The sequence below is a fragment of the Pristiophorus japonicus genome, chromosome 6, assembly GCF_044704955.1.
Source record: "Pristiophorus japonicus isolate sPriJap1 chromosome 6, sPriJap1.hap1, whole genome shotgun sequence".
Taxonomy (NCBI): domain Eukaryota; kingdom Metazoa; phylum Chordata; class Chondrichthyes; family Pristiophoridae; genus Pristiophorus; species Pristiophorus japonicus.
The window spans coordinates 126,253,477-126,271,071 of NC_091982.1; the positions used below are offsets into that span (position 1 = coordinate 126,253,477).

The following is a 17,595-nucleotide window of genomic DNA, read 5'->3' on the forward strand; positions in this document are numbered from 1 at the left end:
TCTCCCCCCCCACCCACCACATACAGATTGTGCCGGTGGCTCAATTACTTTCATATACATTCAAGTCCAAAATAAATTTGCATATACAGTATTGCATTCGTAGTACCATGGTGAGGCAAGTACATTTGAATGGTGAGGTACATACCAGGAACCAGTGCTGGGGTCAGCACCGGTGCATGAGGACAAATTAGTTCCAGAGCTGCTGGATGGTGTCCAGGCAGTCTGGTGGTGGCGGGGTGCCCAGTGCTGCCAGTGGGAACACGGTTGGCTCAAGTTGCCTACTCTCGGGGCTGTTGCCGTTGCTCCTAGTGTCGGGCAGGTTCACAGATGTGACCTCCCTCTCCTCTCCTTGCGCCCCAGATCGCTGCTGCTCCATGAGGAGCAGTCACCTAGCAGTGCACATGGAACTGCTGTCTTGCTTGCCTGGGCATTATTTGGTTTGAGATCCTGGCTGGTCCAGGTCCCATTTGGGAGAACCGTTGCGGGTGACCATTCGTTCCTGGGTATGGCCTTGGTGACGATAGGGTCTCGGGGCTGCGCCTTAGCATGGTTTGCTCTTTCAGGCTCGTGGCGGTTGGTGCCATTGGGTACCTGAGAGGCAGAGCCCATCAGGGGCAGGGTATCGATACCAGTGCCGTTGCCCTCCTGAGAACGCTTGCTCTGCAGGTTGTATACATTAACTGCTTGTGGCCACACTCCATGGTTCATCACTCTGGTCCCAGGGATGCAGGCTACAGCATTAGGTAGCTCGCTGGACCTGTGTGCTCCCGATGAGTGTTTGCCCGCTGCATTGACTGAATGCAGTTGAAATCCTACATCACGCAATGTTTCGTTACTTATTGTAAATAACCTGTAGCTCCGATTGCAATCACGTGACTTTTCTTTGCTTATTGCATTTACACAACTCTGATCATCAATTACACATTTTACATCTAACTCACAGTTGATGTTACATTGATTGAGAGTGTGGAACTGTCCCTTTAAGTGTGGTGGGTTATAGGCCTCCTTTAAGAGAACCTTGCTCTCTTTACCCCAATCCTCTTCTTCGCTTGGTGCCACGTGTTGCTCCATCAGCGCTGCACCTCATGGTTTGGCCGGCATTTTTCTTTCATCCATGATGTCGACTGCTGTGATCCTCTTCTCCCCGGGTTCTGCCACCGAAGCTGGGAAGTCGCCACTGGGTCCGATTTTCTTCCTCCGGAGTCCTGCCACTGGAGCCTGGAAGGTGCGTTCGGGTTGTCCCAGCTGGATCCTCTCTACGCAGTCGTGCTGAGCGGTCTGTGCCTCGGGTGCTGTGCTGGTCTGCTCTCTGGTGCTGGATCCAACCTCAGAAGAGGGCTTGCTTTGCCTCTGAGCGCGGGGGATGTTGATCGCTGGAGGGATGAAGTCTTCCCACTTCCAATGGATCTTCTCCATCGATCTTCTTCCGAGTAGCATTGGTCCATCATCTGCAACAATCCACAGTGGTAACTAGTGCACCGCGCCATCATGGAGTATCTTTACATCTGCACTACCAACGACTGGGATAAGTACATTAGTGTAGATGCACAGCTTTGCCTGAACCGGGACCAACTCGGGTTGTTCAGCTGATTGTCCCACAGCCTCTCAAAGGCTCCTTGATTCATTACTGACTGGCTCGCCCCCGTGTCCACTTCCATGAAGACTAGAACGCAGTTTATCTCGACTTCCATCCTCAATGAAGAACATTCGGTGGTGCAGGTAAACATGCCATATACCTTATCGTGGGGCTGAGCTGCCTCTCTGACTATCGCTTCATAATCTGCGCTGGATTCATGGCCATCTGCAGACTCTTCATCAACACGGTGAGTCATATTTCTTTTGCACATTCGCTGGAGGTGGCCCTTTGTGCTGCAGCCTTTACACACATAGTCTTTAAAACGACACTGGTGAGCCCTGTGATGCCCTCCGCAACGCCAGCATGGAGCTACTCGATTAGCTCCCCTTGGCGGACTCTGAGTTAAGGGACTCGGGGGCCTGTTCTCTCCCCCCTGAGAAGATTCACGTTCTACAGTCCAGCCTCTAAAAGGCGGCACTCTGTGCACAGTACCTGCCGGGTTTGAGTCCAGAGGATGAGTCATCTGCCTAGAGCCCCAGGTCGAGGTCATGATTGCTTGGCTCACGGTGATGGCCTTCTGCAGTGTGACTGTGGTATCCGCAGATAGTAGCTTATGAAGAAGGCCCTCATGGCTGATTCCAATGACAAAGATGTCCCGCAGCGCTTCGGTGAGGTGGTCGCCGAAATCACATGGTGCCGCCAGCCTCCTGGGGTCTGCAGCATATTTCGCGATTTCCTGGCCTTCAGGCCATCGCTGTGTATAAAACCGGTGTCTGGCTGTGAGGATGCTCTCTTTGGGCTTGAGTTGTTCATGGATCAGCGTTACATGCTCCTTGTATGTCTTGGATGTTGTCTTCGTTGGTGCCAGCAAGTCCCTGACAAGGCCATAGATGATGGGCCACAACTGGTTAGCAGGATAGCTCTGCACTTATCAGCCAGTGTGGCCGGATTGTCGCCTGCCAGGTCGTTTGCTGTGAAGAAATGTTCTAGCCTCTCCACAAAGGCATCCCAATCATGCAAACTGCTGCAACATAGCCATTTTAGCATGAAGGTCCGTAATCTCGTCGCCAATTGTTGTGTCTTCTGATGCTCTAATAATAACTCCACGAGACAATGTGTTGTGCTTGAACTGTAGTGACCTTAGGCCATTTAATGTAACTCCAGAGTGAGGATCACACCTGGCGGCCTGCCTTTGATACAAGGCCTGGCACACCTGTACAGGTAACCTACAAGTCTCCCACTACAGTGCCCTCTGGTGGCACACCTTGTAATAGTACAAGCAGTAACCATGTAGGATACATGACACTCGCACCGTTACCTCTGGTGTCCCCCAAGGATCTGCCCTTGGCCCCCTCCTATTTCTCATCTACATGTTGCCCGTCGGCAATATCATCCGAAATCACAGCGTCACTTTGCACATGTACGCTGACGACACCCAGCTCTACCTCACCACCACTTCTCTCGACCCCTCCTCGGTATCTAAATTGTCAGGCTGCTTGTCCGACATCCAGTTCTGGATGAGCAAAAATGTTCTCCAACTGAACATTGGGAAGACCGAAGTCTTCGCCACAAACTGCGTTCCCTAACTACTGACTCCATCCCTCTCCCTAGCATCAATCTGAGGCTGAACCAGACTGTTCACAACCTGGGTCTCATTCGACCCTGAACTGAGCTTTTGGCCACATATCTGCGGCATAACTAAAACCGCCTATTTCTACTTCCATAACGTCGCCCGTCTCCGCTCCTGCCTCAGCTCATTTTCTGCTGATGTCCTCATCCATGCCATTATTACTAATATATCTTTACTATACAGTATTAATGCACACGAGGCCCATACTTGAGAGAAGGTCACTCTGTGACCAGTTACCTTTATTACCAAGACCTCAAGTGATGAAGGTGGATGGAGCTTCCCCTTTTATACCGGAAAGTCCAGGTTAGGAGTATCTCCCACAAGTTCACACCCTTGTGGTCAATGTTCTCAAGGTGTACAACTTAGGTCAGCTTATACATGGGTTACAATGATAGTTGAATACATGACATCACCTCCCCCCGCCAAAGTCTTATTGGGATCACAGGTTAAGTCTCTCTGGTGGTCTACGCTCCCTTGTAGCGTGCCTGAGTTGGGGCTCCGGTTGTTGGGCACTGGCCTGAGTGTCTGCTGTTTGCGGTGCCTCAGGCCTGTCCAGACTGCCCACAGTGACTGGGCTCTCCTCCACTTGGTTCCGGTGTTCGGTCACCTGTGGTGGCGTAAACTCTATGTCGTGTTCTTCCTCTGCTTCTTCTATGGGGTTGCTGAACCTCCTTTAAGTTTGATCCACGTGTTTGCGGCAGATTTGTCCATTGGTAAGTTTAACTACCAAAACCCTATTCCCCTCTTTGGCAATCACAGTGCCTGCAAGCCATTTGGGCCCTGCAGCGTAATTAAGGACAAAAGCAGGGTAATTGACATCAATACATCGCGTCCTCGCATTCCTGTCATGGTAGTCACATTGTGCTGATGCCTGCTCTCAACAATTTCTTTCAGAGTGGGGTGTTTAAGGGATAACCTGGCTTTGAGGGTCCTTTTCAATAGCAGCTCTGCGGGTGGAACCCCTGTGAGCGAGTGTGGTCGGGATCTATTGGCCAACAGGAGGCGTGATAAGCGGCTTTGTAGGGAACCGTCTTGGATTCTGAGCATTCCCTGTTTGATTATCTGCACTGCTTGTTCCGCCTGGCCGTTTGAGGCCGGCTCAAACGGTACCATTCTGACATGGTTGATTCCATTGCCTGCCATGAAGTCCTGGAATTCAGTGCTTGTGAAGCACAGGCCATTGTTGCTGACCAAGATATCCGGCAGACCATGGGCGGCGAACATTGCCTGTAGACTTTCTATCGTGGCAGAGGATGTGATTGAATTTAAAATGGCACACTCAATCCATTTGGAGTAGGTGTCTATTACAACCAAAAATATTTTTCCCATGAAAGGACCTGCGTAGTCCACATGGATGCGTGACCATGGCTTGGCGGGCCAGGACCAGGGGCTAAGGGGGGCTTCCCTGGGCACATTGCCCAGCTGGACACACGTGTTTCACCTGCGAACACAAAGTTCCAGGTCTGCATCTATCCCTGGCCACCAAACGTGTGACCTGGCAATTGCTTTCATCATGACAATGCCCGGGTGCTCATTGTGAAGTTCTCTGATAAACATCTCTCTGACCTTCTGGGGCATGACTACTCGGTTTCCCCACAGTACGCAATCGGCCTGAATCGAGAGTTCATCCTTGCGCCTATGAAACGGTTTAAATTCCTCAGGGCATGCCCCGTACATGGCTGCCCAGGCCCCATTCAGGTCACATTTCTCAACTAAAGACAGTAGTGGGTCTTTATTTGTCCAGACTTTAATCTGACGGGCTGTCACAGGTGAGCCTTCGCTTTCCAAAGCTTCAACAGCCATGACCATCTCAGCATCATGCTCAGTTGCCCCCTCAGTGGTGGCTAGTGGGAGCCTGCTGAGTGCATCGGCGCAGTTTTCAGTGCCCGGTCTGTGCCGAATTGTGTAGTCATAGGCGGCTAACGTAAGTGCCCACCTCTGTATGCAGGCCGATGCATTTGCATTTATGGCCTTGTTGTCGGCGAAAAGGGACATTAGGGGTTTGTGATCTGTCTCCAGCTCAAATTTCCTGCCAAACAGGTACTGGTACATTTTTTTTACTGTATATACACATGCTAGTGCTTCCTTTTCTACAATCCCGTAGCCCCTTTCTGCCTGGGACAGACTTCTGGAGGCATAAGCTACCGGCTGTAACTGACCATTGGCATTCACATGCTGCAACACACACCCGACCCCATAGGACGATGCATCGCATGTTAGAACTAGTTTCTTACACGGGTCATATAACGTTAACAGTTTGTTGGATCATAACAAATTGCGTGCTCTATCAAAAGCCCTTTCCTGGCTGTCCCCCCAGACCCAATCACGACCTTTGTGTAGGAGCACATGTAGCGGCTCTCACTGCTGCTCAATTTGGGAAGAAAGTTACCAAAATAGTTCAGGAGCCCCAGGAACAAACGCAGCTCCGTCGTGTTACGGGGTCTGGATTCTCTCTGGATCGCTTCTGTCTTGGGTGCAGTGGGTCTGATCCCATCTGCTGCTACCCTCCTCCCCAGGAATTCTACCCCTGGAGCTAAGAAGACGCACTTCGCCTTTTTCAGTCGCAGCCCTACCTGGTCCAGTCTGCGGAGCACCTCCTCCAGGTTGTGGAGGTGTTCTTCAGTATCACAACCCGTGATGAGGATATTGTCCTTGGAATCGACTCGAGGAGGCTTTCCATATTTCGTTGAAAGATCGCGGCGGCCGAACGAATCCCGAACGAACATCTGTTATACTCAAACAACCTCTTGTGTGTCGTGATGGTGGTCAGCTTCTTCGACTCACTCGCCAGCTCCTGGGTCATGTAAGCTGAGGTCTGGTCCAATTTTGAAAAAGGTTTGCCACCGAATAGCATCATAAAGAGGTCCTCCACTCTCGGTAGCGGGTACTGGTCTTGGAGTGACACCCGATTGATGGTGGCCTTGTAATCACCACATATCCTGACCGACCCATCCACCTTGAATTCGACTGGCGAGATGATGCCTTCCCTCAGCAGGCGGTCCAATTCGCATTCTATCTTTTCCCGCATCACGTACGGCACCGGCCTGGTGTCCGGGTTTATGTGAATCACTACCTTGGCCCCCATGAAAGTGCCAATGCCAGGTTGAAATAATGAGTCAAATTTGTCCAGGACCTGTGAGCATGATCCTCACTCCACAGAAGAAATTGCATTGACATCGTCCCATTTCCAGTTCATGACAGCAAGCCAACTCCTCCCCAGTAGTGCGGGACCGTCCCCCGGGACAATCCAGAGTGGCAACCTGTTCTCCGAATCTTTGTGGGTCACGACTACCGTGGCGCTGCCTAGCACCGGAATGATCTCCTTTGTATATGTCCGTAGCTGTGCATCAATCGGCAATAATTTTGGCCTCCTGGCCTTGGACACCCACAACCTTTCGAACTGTTTGATACTCATCAGGGACTGGCTGGCCCCTGTGTCTAGCTCCATTAATACTGGGATGCCATTGAGGAGCACTTTCATCATTATCGGTGGCATCCTGGTATATGAACTGGATATGTGCTCCACATGAACTCACTGAACTTCAGCTTCCAGCGATTTCCCATAGTATTCATTTGGCCTCGTAGGGCTTACATCGGGCCCATCCTCCTTGTACATCAAGCTGGCTGAAGACTTCCTGTACATACGGGCCAAGTGACCGCTGACGTTGCAGTTTCTGCAGGTATATTGCTGATACCTGCAAGCTCTGGCAGGGTATTTGCCTCCACACCTCCAGAATGAGCTGGAGGCCCCGTTGTTGGAAACAAAAGGTCCATTACCAGTCGATAGTCTCTGACTGTCTCTGTAACTGTCCTTAAGCGCACCATTAACAGGTGTTGATGGCCCCATTACTGGCCGCATTGTCCATTGCGATAGCATGAATCACCGTTCAGCTAGCCATTGTCTCTGTTGAATTCCCCCTTTGGGTTCGACTACATGCTGGAGCATGTCCGATTGCCCCTGTCTGCCTAGAGAACTGTGTGCCGCGTTAACAATGTTGACTCCCTGGTCGTTTGCCGCATTTGAGCCAAGATTTTTGTCATACATCATTCTGGTCTCTTCCTCCCCTGAGATAAATGTCTGGGCTATCAGAGCTGCCGCTTCCAAGGTCAAGTCTTTGGTCTCATTCAGTTTCCTGAAAACCCCAGCGTGCCCGATGCCCTCAATAAAAAAGTCTCGCAGCATCTCCACTCTGCATACATCTGGGAACTTACATAGGCTCGCCAGTCGCCGGAGATCTGCCACGAAGTCTGGAACACTTTGCCCTTCTCGCCGCCAGTGCGTGTAAAGCCGGTGTCTCGCCATGTGCATGCTGCTCGCCGGTTTAAGGTGTTCGCTGATCAACTTACTGAGCTCTTCGAACGTCTTGTCCGCCGGCTTCTCTGGCGCTAGAAGTTCCTTCATCAGGGAGTATGTTCTGAATCCACAAACCGTCAGGAGATGAGCCCTGCGTTTGTCGGCCGAATCCTATCCCAATCATTTCTTAGTGACAAAACTTTGCTGTAGTCTCTCAATAAAGTCGTCCCAATCATCACCAACACAGTACCTCTCTTCTGTGCTGCTAGTGGCCATGCTCGCGTGGTTTAAATCCCAGTTTCTCGTCGCCAATGATATGTCCTTACTATGCAGTATAAATGCACACGAGGCCCATACTTGAGAGAAGGTCACTCTGTGACCAGTTACCTTTATTACCAAGACCTCAAATGATGAAGGTGGGTGGAGCTTCCCCTTTTATACCTGAAAGTCCAGGTTAGGAGTGTCTCCCACAAGTTCACCACCTAGTGGTCAGTGTTCTCACGGTGTACAACTTAGGTCAGCTTATACATGGGTTGCACTGATAGTTGAATACATGACAGTTACCTTTAGACTTGACTACTCCAACGCACTCTTGGCTGGCCTCCTACGTAAACTTGAGGTCATCCAAAACTCGGCTGCCCGTGTCCTAACTCGCACCGAGTCCCGCTCACCCATCACCCCCTGTGCTCGTTGACCTACATTGGCTCCCGGTTAAGCAATGGCTCGATTTCAAAATTCTCATCCTTGTTTTCAAATCCCTCCATGGCCTCACTCCTCCCTATCTCTGTAATCTCCTCCAGCCCCACAACCCCCGAGATGTCTGCGCTCCTCTAATTCTGCCCTCTTGAACATCGCTGATTATAATCGCTCAACCATCGGTAGCCATGCCTTCAGCTGCCTGGGCTCCAAACTCTGGAACTCCATCCCTAAACCTCTCCGCCTCTCTACCTCTCTTTCCTCCTTTAAAACGCTCCTTAAAACCTACTTCTTTGATCAAGCTTTTGCCGTATTTTCTTCTTATGTGGCTCGGTATTAAATATTTTTTTGCTTTTTAACACTGCTGTGAAGCGCCTTGGTATGTTTTACTAAGTTAAAAGCGCTATATAAAAAGTTGTTGCTGTTGTAAGAGTATGTGTGTGTGAGTGTGTGAGTGAAAGAGCGTGCAGCAAACCTGTCCCACCCGCCCCTTCCCTCAACCACTGTCTGTCTCACCTGTGTCAGAGACTGTAGTTCTCATATTGGACTGTTCAACCACCTAAGGATCCATGTTAGGAGTGGAAGCAAGTCTTCCTCGATTCCGAGGGACTGCCTATGATGATGATGATGTGTGAGTATATGTGTGAGTGTGTATGAGTGTGTATGTATGTGTGTGTGTGTGTTTATGAATATGTGAGTGTGTATGTGTGTGTGTGTGTGTGTGTGAGCTTGCATATGTGAGTGTGAGTGTGTATATGTGTGTGTGTGTGTGTGTGTGTGTGTATGTGTGTGTGTGTGTGTGTGTGTATGTGTGTGTGCGTATGTGTGCGTATGTGTGTGTGTGTGTGTGTGTATGTGTGTGTGTGTGAGTGTGTATATGTGTGTGTATGTGTATGTGTGTGTGTGTGAGTGTATATATGTGTGTGTGTGTGTGAGTGTGTATATGTGTGTGTGTGTGAGTGTGTATATGTGTGTGTATGTGTGTGTGTGTATGTGTATGTGTGTGTATGTGTGTGTGTGTGTGTATGTGTATGTTTGTGTGTGTGAGTGTGTATATGTGTGTGTGTGTGTGTGTGAGTGTGTATATGTGTGTGTGTGTGAGTGTGTATATGTGTGTGTGTGTATGTGTATGTGTGTGTGTGTATGTGTGAGTGTGTATATGTGTGTGTGTGTGTGTGAGTGTGTATATGTGTGTGTATGTGAGTGTGTATGTGTGTGTGTGTGTGAGTGTGTATATGTGTGTGTGTGTGTGTGTGTATATGTGTGTGTGTGTGTGTGTGTGTGAGTGTGTATATGTGTGTGTGTGTGTGTGTGAGTGTGTATATGTGTGTGTGTGTGTGTGTGTGTGTGAGTGTGTATATGTGTGTGTGTATGTGTGTGTGTGAATGTGTATATGTGTGTGTATGTGAGTGTGTATGTGTGTGTGTATATGCGTGTGTATGTGAGTGTGTATGTGTGTGTGTGAGTGTGTATATGTGTGTGTATGTGAGTGTGTATGTGTGTGTGTGAGTGTGTGAGTGTGTATATGTGTATATGTGTGTGTGTGTGAGTGTGTATATGTGTGTGTGTGTGTGTGTGTGAGTGTGTATATGTGTGTGTGTGTGTGTGTGTGTGAGTGTGTATATGTGTGTGTGTGAGTGTGTATATGTGTGTCGAGCATCACCTTGTGGCAGAGTGTATAATTTTGAAGGAGTGCTCAGTACCAGTGTGGAACGCTGGCCGCTCCCTCACTGAGCTTGCAGTGATACACAGGGAATGGAGCGTTGAGGTGTGGCGAGCCCATCAAAACACAGCCAGGTCTGAGGCGCTGTGGTAAAACAGAGCAGCTCACAGTCGACAGGTATTAGGTGTGAGATTTGCAGCTCTCTACTTTTATAAACAACAACATATTTAAAAGCTGCAAGCTGTAACCGAGCAATGGCGGCCTTCACAGAGGAGATAGTTTGGGTAGAGCATTCCCATGTGGGGAAAGGGAGGGCCTTCAAAGCAAGAGCTCCCTGGGTGAATAAATGTCAGGTCCATGATTCAGTCGAGAACCAAGCTGAATGCAGAAAGTACAGGGGATCTGAAAAAGGAGAACGAGGGGCAGAGAAAGTATGAGAATAGATTAGCGGGTAACATAAAAGGGAACCGGAGGTCTTTTATAAACATATAGACCCAGAAATTCTGGCCTCCCCGGGTGCGTTCGGGGTGTGTACCGAGTGTGTACGGCTCAGAGACATGAACCATGAACTAAATGATGCCATTTTAAAGGGAGTGCGGGACCATAGAGAGCTGGGGATGTGTGCACACAAATCTTTGGATAGGCAGGACCAGTTGAGAAGGCTGTCAAAAGGCATCTGGGATCCTGGGCTTTATAGACACAGGCTGTGGCCGAGAAATTCTGTGGCGCTCCGTCTGGGGGCGGAACCTCCGTGAGGCGGGAGTTTTTGCGGCAGGAACGGATGTCCTGCCCCGCTCTCGAAATTGGGATTATCGCCCCGTGAGGGAGTGGAGCACAAAATAACGGGCTCCACTTCCTCTGTGGGGTGGGAGCGGGGCGCAGAGCTATGCACTGGGCCGCATAGCGCTGCCGTGTAGGAGGGGCCCTCCCCCTCATTAACAGGGAGGGCCAGGCTGCAGACTCAGCGGGGCCCTGCCTAGACCCCCGGGGAGGGGGGGGCCATGCTGGACCCCTGGGGAGGGGGGGGCCGTGCCACCAACCCGACACTCGAGCGGAGCGCCGGGCTGACAGATCCCAACATGGACCCCGCGATCAAAGAGGCAACGGGCCGCGACAGGAAAAGCGGACAATTATTTAGTTACGCGCACGCCACCTCCCCTTTAACCACCTCCTCTTTAACCACCACCCCTTTAACCACCCACCTCCCCTTTAACCACCACCCCTTTAACCCCCCCACTTTAACCACCCCTTGAACCACCACCCCTTTAACCACCCACCTCCCCTTTAACCACCTCCCCTTTAAACACCCACCTCCCCTTGAAACACCCCCCCTTTAAACACCCACCTCCCCTTTAAACACCCACCTCCCCTTTAAACACCCCCCTCCCCTTTAAACACCCCCCTTTAACCACCCCCCCTTTAACCACCCTCCCCTTTAGCCACCCCCCTTTTAACCACCCCCCTTTTAACCACCCTCCCCTTTAACCATCCCCCCTTTAACCAACCCCCCTTTAACCATGAGGAGATTGACGAGAATGGTATCGGGAATGAAAGATTTCAGTTATGTGAAGAGACAGGGGTTGTGCCCCTCGGCGGAGGGAAGGTTAATGGGAGATTTGCTGGAGGTGTTCAGAATCATGAACGGTTTTGATAGAGTAAATAAGAAGAGCCTGTTTCCAGTGGAGAGGGGATGGTATCCAGAGGACACAGATTTAAGGCAATTGGCGAAAGAACCAGAGGCGACATGATGAAAATAACTTTTACACAGCAACTTGTTGTGATCTGGAATGTACTGCCTGAAAGGGCGGTAGAAGCAGATTCAAATGTGGCTTTCAGAAGAAAATTGGATAAATACTTAAACAGAAGAGATTAGCAGGGCTACAGGCAAAGAGTGGGACTATGTGGATGGTACTGTCACCGAGCCGGCACAGGTATGATGGGCAGAATGGCCTCTGGCTGAGCTGGCACATTCTCTGATTCTGGGCCCGTCACAGGCCACAACTTAACTCCTTTTCTCTCTCTCTCATTTCTCTCTATTTCTCTTTCTCTCGTCACAATCTACCTGGCGCCGGGGTTTGGGAATATTTTCTCTTGCAGCAAGCGATAGCCCCAAGTTCCTATTTGGGTACGAGCCCCGAGCTAAAGGCAGAGCACCTGTAGTTCCGATGGAGAGCTTTCAGTCTCACAGCCATGTGACCATTCTCAGTCTCCAGTGGCCTCGGCCAATGAGATGCAGGTTTCAGTGGGCCGCGCTGTGGGCCCACAACCACAGCAACCTGCCCGAGCTCGTCACACCGGGGAGAGCCCCCGGTGAGTGGAGAGTATTCAGCACTTGAACCTGGGCAATGCAAGTCCAGCACCCGCTTCAGTTTACTGTGTATAAAAAAAGTAATTCTGGGAATGTGCACGTCACTGGTAAGGCTGACATTTATTGGCCATCCCTCGACCCTTCAGAAGGTGGTGGTGATGAAGGAACGGCCGGTATATTTCCAAGTCAGGATGGTGTGTGACTTGGAGGGGAACGTTGAGGTGGTGGTGTTCCCATGTGCTGCGCTTGTCCTTCTCGGTGGTAGAGGTTGTGGGTTTGGGAGGTGCTGCCGAAGAAGCCTTGGCGAGTTGCTGCAGTGCATCTTGTAGATGGTACACACTGCAACCACGGTGCGCCGGTGGTGGAGGGAGTGAATGTTTAAAGTGGTGGATGGGGGGCCAATCAAGCGGCTGCTTTGTCCTGGATGGTGTCGAGCTTCTCGAGTGTTGTTGGAGCTGCACCCATCCAGGCAAGTGAAGAGTATTCCATCACACTCCTGACTTCTCGTGATGTAGGTGGTGTAAACCAAGATCAATGCTACTGTTGAGTGAGTGCTTGAACGGACACTAAGGCACTGCTCCTGTATTCACACTGTGCTGTCTCTCATCTTTCAGGGATCAGAGCGGAAAAGTCAAACACTACACAGTGTGCGTGACGCCATCCAACCAGTACTACCTTGCGGAGAAACATCCCTTCAACTCCATCCCAGAACTCATCAACTATCACCAGCACAATGCAGCAGGTATGGCCGCCTAAAGCTTGGGGGAGGGGGTGGGGAGAGGGATGGGGGGAGGGGGTGGGGAGAGGGGTGGGGGCGGGGAGGGGGCGGGGAGAGGGGAGGGGCGGGGTTGGGGAGAGGGGAGTGGGTGGGGAAAGGGTTGGGAGGGAGTGGGGAGGGGGTGGGAAAAGGGTTGGGAGGGGGAGGGGCAGGGTTGGGAGGGGGAGGGGAGAAGTGGAGGTAGAGAGGAGAGGGGAGGGGTTGGGGGAGGGTGAGGGGAGGAGAGGGGAGGGGAGAGGGGAGGGGTTGGGGGAGGGGGAGGGGGTGGGGAGAGGAGGGGGTGGGGGGGAGAGGAGGGGGTGGGGAGAGGAGGGGGTGGGGGGGAGAGGAGGAGGAGGGGGTGGGGAGAGGAGGGGATGGGGAGGAGAGGAGAGGGGAGGGGTTGGGGAGGAGAGAGGGGAGGGGCGGTGGAGAGGAAGGGGTGGGGAAGGGAGCGGGGAGCGGAGGGGCGAGGGAGGGGGAGGGGAGGGGATGGGTTCGGCCTCCTATCACCTGGTCAAGGTTCAGTGGGGTCAGCATGGTCAAGTGGTTGAATGTAACTCTTTCCTGCTCCGTGTGGCTCAGTATTGCGATACTCAGGACCAGATGGCTCAGTGGGCAGCTCCCTCGCCTCTTAAGTCAGGAGGCCAGGGGGTCAAGTCTCACTCCAGAGACTTGAGCACATAATCCAGACTGACACTTCAGTGCTGTACTGAGGGACAGTACTGAGGTACTGCCGCACTATTGGAGGGGCAGTTCTGAGGGAGCGCTGCATTGTCGGAGGGGCTGTTTGAGGGAGCACCGCACTGTCGGAGGGGCAGTACTGAGGGAGCACCGCACTGTCGGAGGGGCAGTACTGAGGGAGTGCCGCACTGTCGGTGGGATTGTGCAGGTACAGACTGAATGATGCAGGTTTAGCGGCGGCGCTATGGCATTGTACCACGACCTCCTGTGTCCGGAGATTGTGACATCACTGCCGTGCGCATCGCCCCTGTACCACCCCGGACCAGAACTTAGGTCCCGCCCCCTGCAGCATCGCTGGGCGACACACCGACAGCTACAGGAGGTGTCGATCGGGAGGCCGGGCGCTTGGGGAGCGAGAGTTAAAGGGGAGGTGGCCGAGGTAGGTGCAATATTTCAAAAATGGTGCTTTTTGATTTTGTCGATTGTGTCGCAGTGCTTGGGGATCAGGCCGAATGGCGGCCGCTGTCGGGGCCCAGCTCACGGGTCCCAATGGGCAGCATGTAGCGATGGGCCTTTCCCTTTAAGGAAGGGGAGGAGCCTCGGATCCCGGCAGCGCTGCATGGCCCAGTGTGTAATGCTGCTCCACTCACCACCCCGCCTGCCCCCTGTAACACGAAGTGGAGCGTTTGATTTAGTGCTGCACTTCCTTCCTGGAGCGCAAACACCGAATTTACAGAAAGCTGAAAATCATTAGCACCAGGGGCTCATTTTTTCAACTTTCAAATGTGAGCATGTCAAACGGAGCGTTCCCAACTTTCCGCCATTGCATGTCTCTGCCCTTTACTGACACCCTGCTTTTACTGGTCCACTGTAGGGCTTGTTACCAGGTTACGGCATCCTGTGTCACAGCAGAGGAGCAAAGCCCCACTGACAGCTGGATTCGGTTACGGTAGGAGTCTGTTATGGTAACATTTGGTTATAGTAGGATTTGGTTATGGTATTCCATAGATTCACATGGGATATATGGCACGGAAACAGGCCAATCGGCCCAACCAGTCCATGCTGGTGTTTAAGCTCCACTCGAGCCTCCTCCCGTCTTTCCTCATCTAAATCTATCAGCATCACCCTCTGTTCCCTTCCCCTCATATATTTATCCAGCCTCCCCTTAAATGCATTGATACTATTCGTTCCACATTCTCACCGCTCTCTGGGTAAAGAAGTTTCTCCTGAATTCCCCATTAGAATTCTTGGTGACTATCTTATATTGATGGCCTCTAGTTATGCTCTTCCCCACAAGTGGAAACACTCTCTCTGTATCCACTCGATCGCAACCTTTCATCATTTTAAAGACCTCTATTAGGTCACCCCTCAGCCTTCTCTTTTCAAGAGAAAAGAGACCCAGCCTGTTCACCCTTTCCTGATATGTATACCCTCGCATTTCTGGTATCATCCTTGTAAATCTTCTCTGCACCCTCTCCAGTGCCTCTATATCCTTTAAATAATATGCTCTCAGTGTGGTCTAACCAAGGTTCGATACAGGTTTAACATAACTTCCCTACTTTACAATTCTATCCCTCTGGAAATAAACCCTAGTTCCTGGTTTGCTTTTTATGGTCTTGCTAACCCGTGTCACAACGTTTAGTGATGTGTGTATTTGTATCCCAGATCCCTTTGTTCCTCTACCCCTCTTAGATTGTTATTTTCCAAGTAATCAGTGAGCTCCCTTACCATAATGTCATAGCTCACAGTTATCTGTGTTGAACTTGATTTGCCATTTGCCTGGGAAAGCCGGCTGGCCAGGAATAAACCGGATATGGAGGAACAAATCTGAGGCATACTGCCACGTTCAAATATTGAAATGAGCAAGTTGCCTCCTGGGAGTAGTTTGTTCATCCAGCCCCATCCCGCCTCGGTTATAACCAGACATGGGCGGGTTTGAGGTGGGATGGGTTCGGGATTGAGATTTTTAACATCACACCTGACCCTAACCCTAACCCTAACCCACTTTTGGGGGGTTAAAATTCCCCTCCATGTCAACATTTAAATTTAGATTGGACAGGGGGATGGAGGAAAGGGGGTTGAAAGGTTATGGGAACAGGGCAGGTGAATGTGATTAGGACTGTATGCCTGTATGGACAGTAAATGCTAACATGGGCTGGTTGGGCCGAATGGCCTGCTCCATGATGTACGTTCTGGGTACCTCCCTGCGGTTTGTACACTTTGCTCTCAACCTCTCCTGAGAGGGGGATTTCGCTCCTGACGTCGAGGGATTCGGAGAGACTCCCATCAGGAATGGGTGGCTGATGGGGATGTGGCGAGGACAGGTGTCAGAGATTGAGGCAGAGCACTAGCGGGGAAAACAGAGGGCATGGGGGGGCGTGGGGAGGCGGGGCAGGAAGGGGGACCAAATACTCTCCATTGTTCCCTTGAACTGTGAAGAATTTATGTTTAGGTTTAAACGAGTAAAAAAAATTCAGCCAAAGATTTTGGAATTGCTACAGTTTTATCGTAGATTTTCTGGGAGGCCCAGTTCTGCTCATCAGGAGTTCTGCTGGGGCATTGTGCGGACTGAGGAAATGTAATGAAATGTAGCAGGCCAGCTTGATAAGGTGGTTAAGAAGACATATAGGATACTTGGCTTTATTAGCTGAATCATAGATTACAAGAGCAGGGAGGTTATGCTTGAACTGTATAAAACACTGGTTAGGCCACAGCTGGAGTACTGTGTGTAGTTCTGGTCACCACATTACGGGAAAGATGTGATTGCACTGGAGAGGGTACAGAGGAGATTTACGAGGATGTTGCCTGGACTGGAGAATTTTAGCTATGAGGAAAGATTGGATAGGCTGGGTTTGTTTTCTTTGGAACAGAAGAGGCTGAGAGGAGACCTGATTGAGGTATATAAAATTATGAGGGGCCTAGATAGAGTGAATAGGAAGGACCTGTTTCCTTTGGCAGAGGGGTCAACAATCAGAAAGGCATAGATATAAAGTAATTGGGGGAGGTTTAGAGGGGAGTTGAGGGGAAATGTCTTCACCCAGAGGGTGGTGGGGTCTGGAACTCACTGCCTGAAAGGGTGGGAGAGGCAGAAACCTTCACCACGTTTAAAAAGTACCTGGATGTGCACCTGAAGTGCCGTAACCTACAGGGTTACGGACCGAGAGCTGGAAAGTGGGATTAGACTGGGTAGCTCTTGGTCGGCCGGTGCGAACACGATGGGCCGAAATGTCTCCTTCTGTGCTGTAAATTTCTATGATTCTATGAACAGCAGCCCTTAATGAGGCAGTGGTGGTGAAAAGTAGGTGCAGTGTTTACAGTGACTGCTGAAGGTCCCTGTGACAGTGCAGCACTCCCCTCAGCACTGCACTGGGAGTGTCAGCCTGGGTTTTGTGCTCTAGTCTCTAGAGTGGGGCTTTAATCCATACCTTCTGACTCAGAGACGAGAGTGCTACCCACTGAGCCACAGCTGACACTTCTAACAGCTGAAGACCCCCCCTCCAGTGAGACCCTCCTTGTGGAAGCAGAGGTGCCAGTGGAATGGGGGAAGGTCTCCCTTGAATGGTTGTACAGCACTGCAAAATCACAAAGGTGGGCAGACCGTGTGCGAAACACAGCACTGACAGGCACACAACTGGGGGGCACACAGCTTTTCGTGTGCTGCACACTGTCACTCAATCTCAGAGCGCTCACTTCCTGCGTGAGGCCCCTTGTTCGGCTTTCTGGTTGTGTTGGGCCTGCTCAGTATGTTGCCAGAGGGAGGAGGTGTGAGAACAGCTTGCAGAGCCTCGGGCCGTGGTCAGACTGCCCTGATCATTATGTTAGTTTGCAAAGTTGTGATGATAAACTGTTTCTCCTTTAAACGAGCACCAAATCCACAAGCAAACTGCAAGCTGTGATACCCAAGCACATGCACAAGCTATCCCCACTCACGATCATATTGTATTTATATAGCGCCTTTAACATAGTGAAACGTGCCAAGGTGCTTCA

At 51.1% G+C, this 17,595-nt stretch overlaps 1 protein-coding gene across 1 annotated transcript in view; it reads left to right on the plus strand.

Annotated features, from left to right (window-relative positions):
* The window catches only part of btk (Bruton agammaglobulinemia tyrosine kinase), a 246,947-nt gene that overhangs the window by 154,321 nt on the left and 75,031 nt on the right, over nucleotides 1-17,595 (plus strand). Inside the window, exons 11-12 of the mRNA XM_070882169.1 lie at nucleotides 12,782-12,909; nucleotides 14,483-14,557. Coding sequence (XP_070738270.1) covers nucleotides 12,782-12,909; nucleotides 14,483-14,557 — 203 coding nt within the window. The remainder of the gene's footprint in view (nucleotides 1-12,781; nucleotides 12,910-14,482; nucleotides 14,558-17,595) is intronic.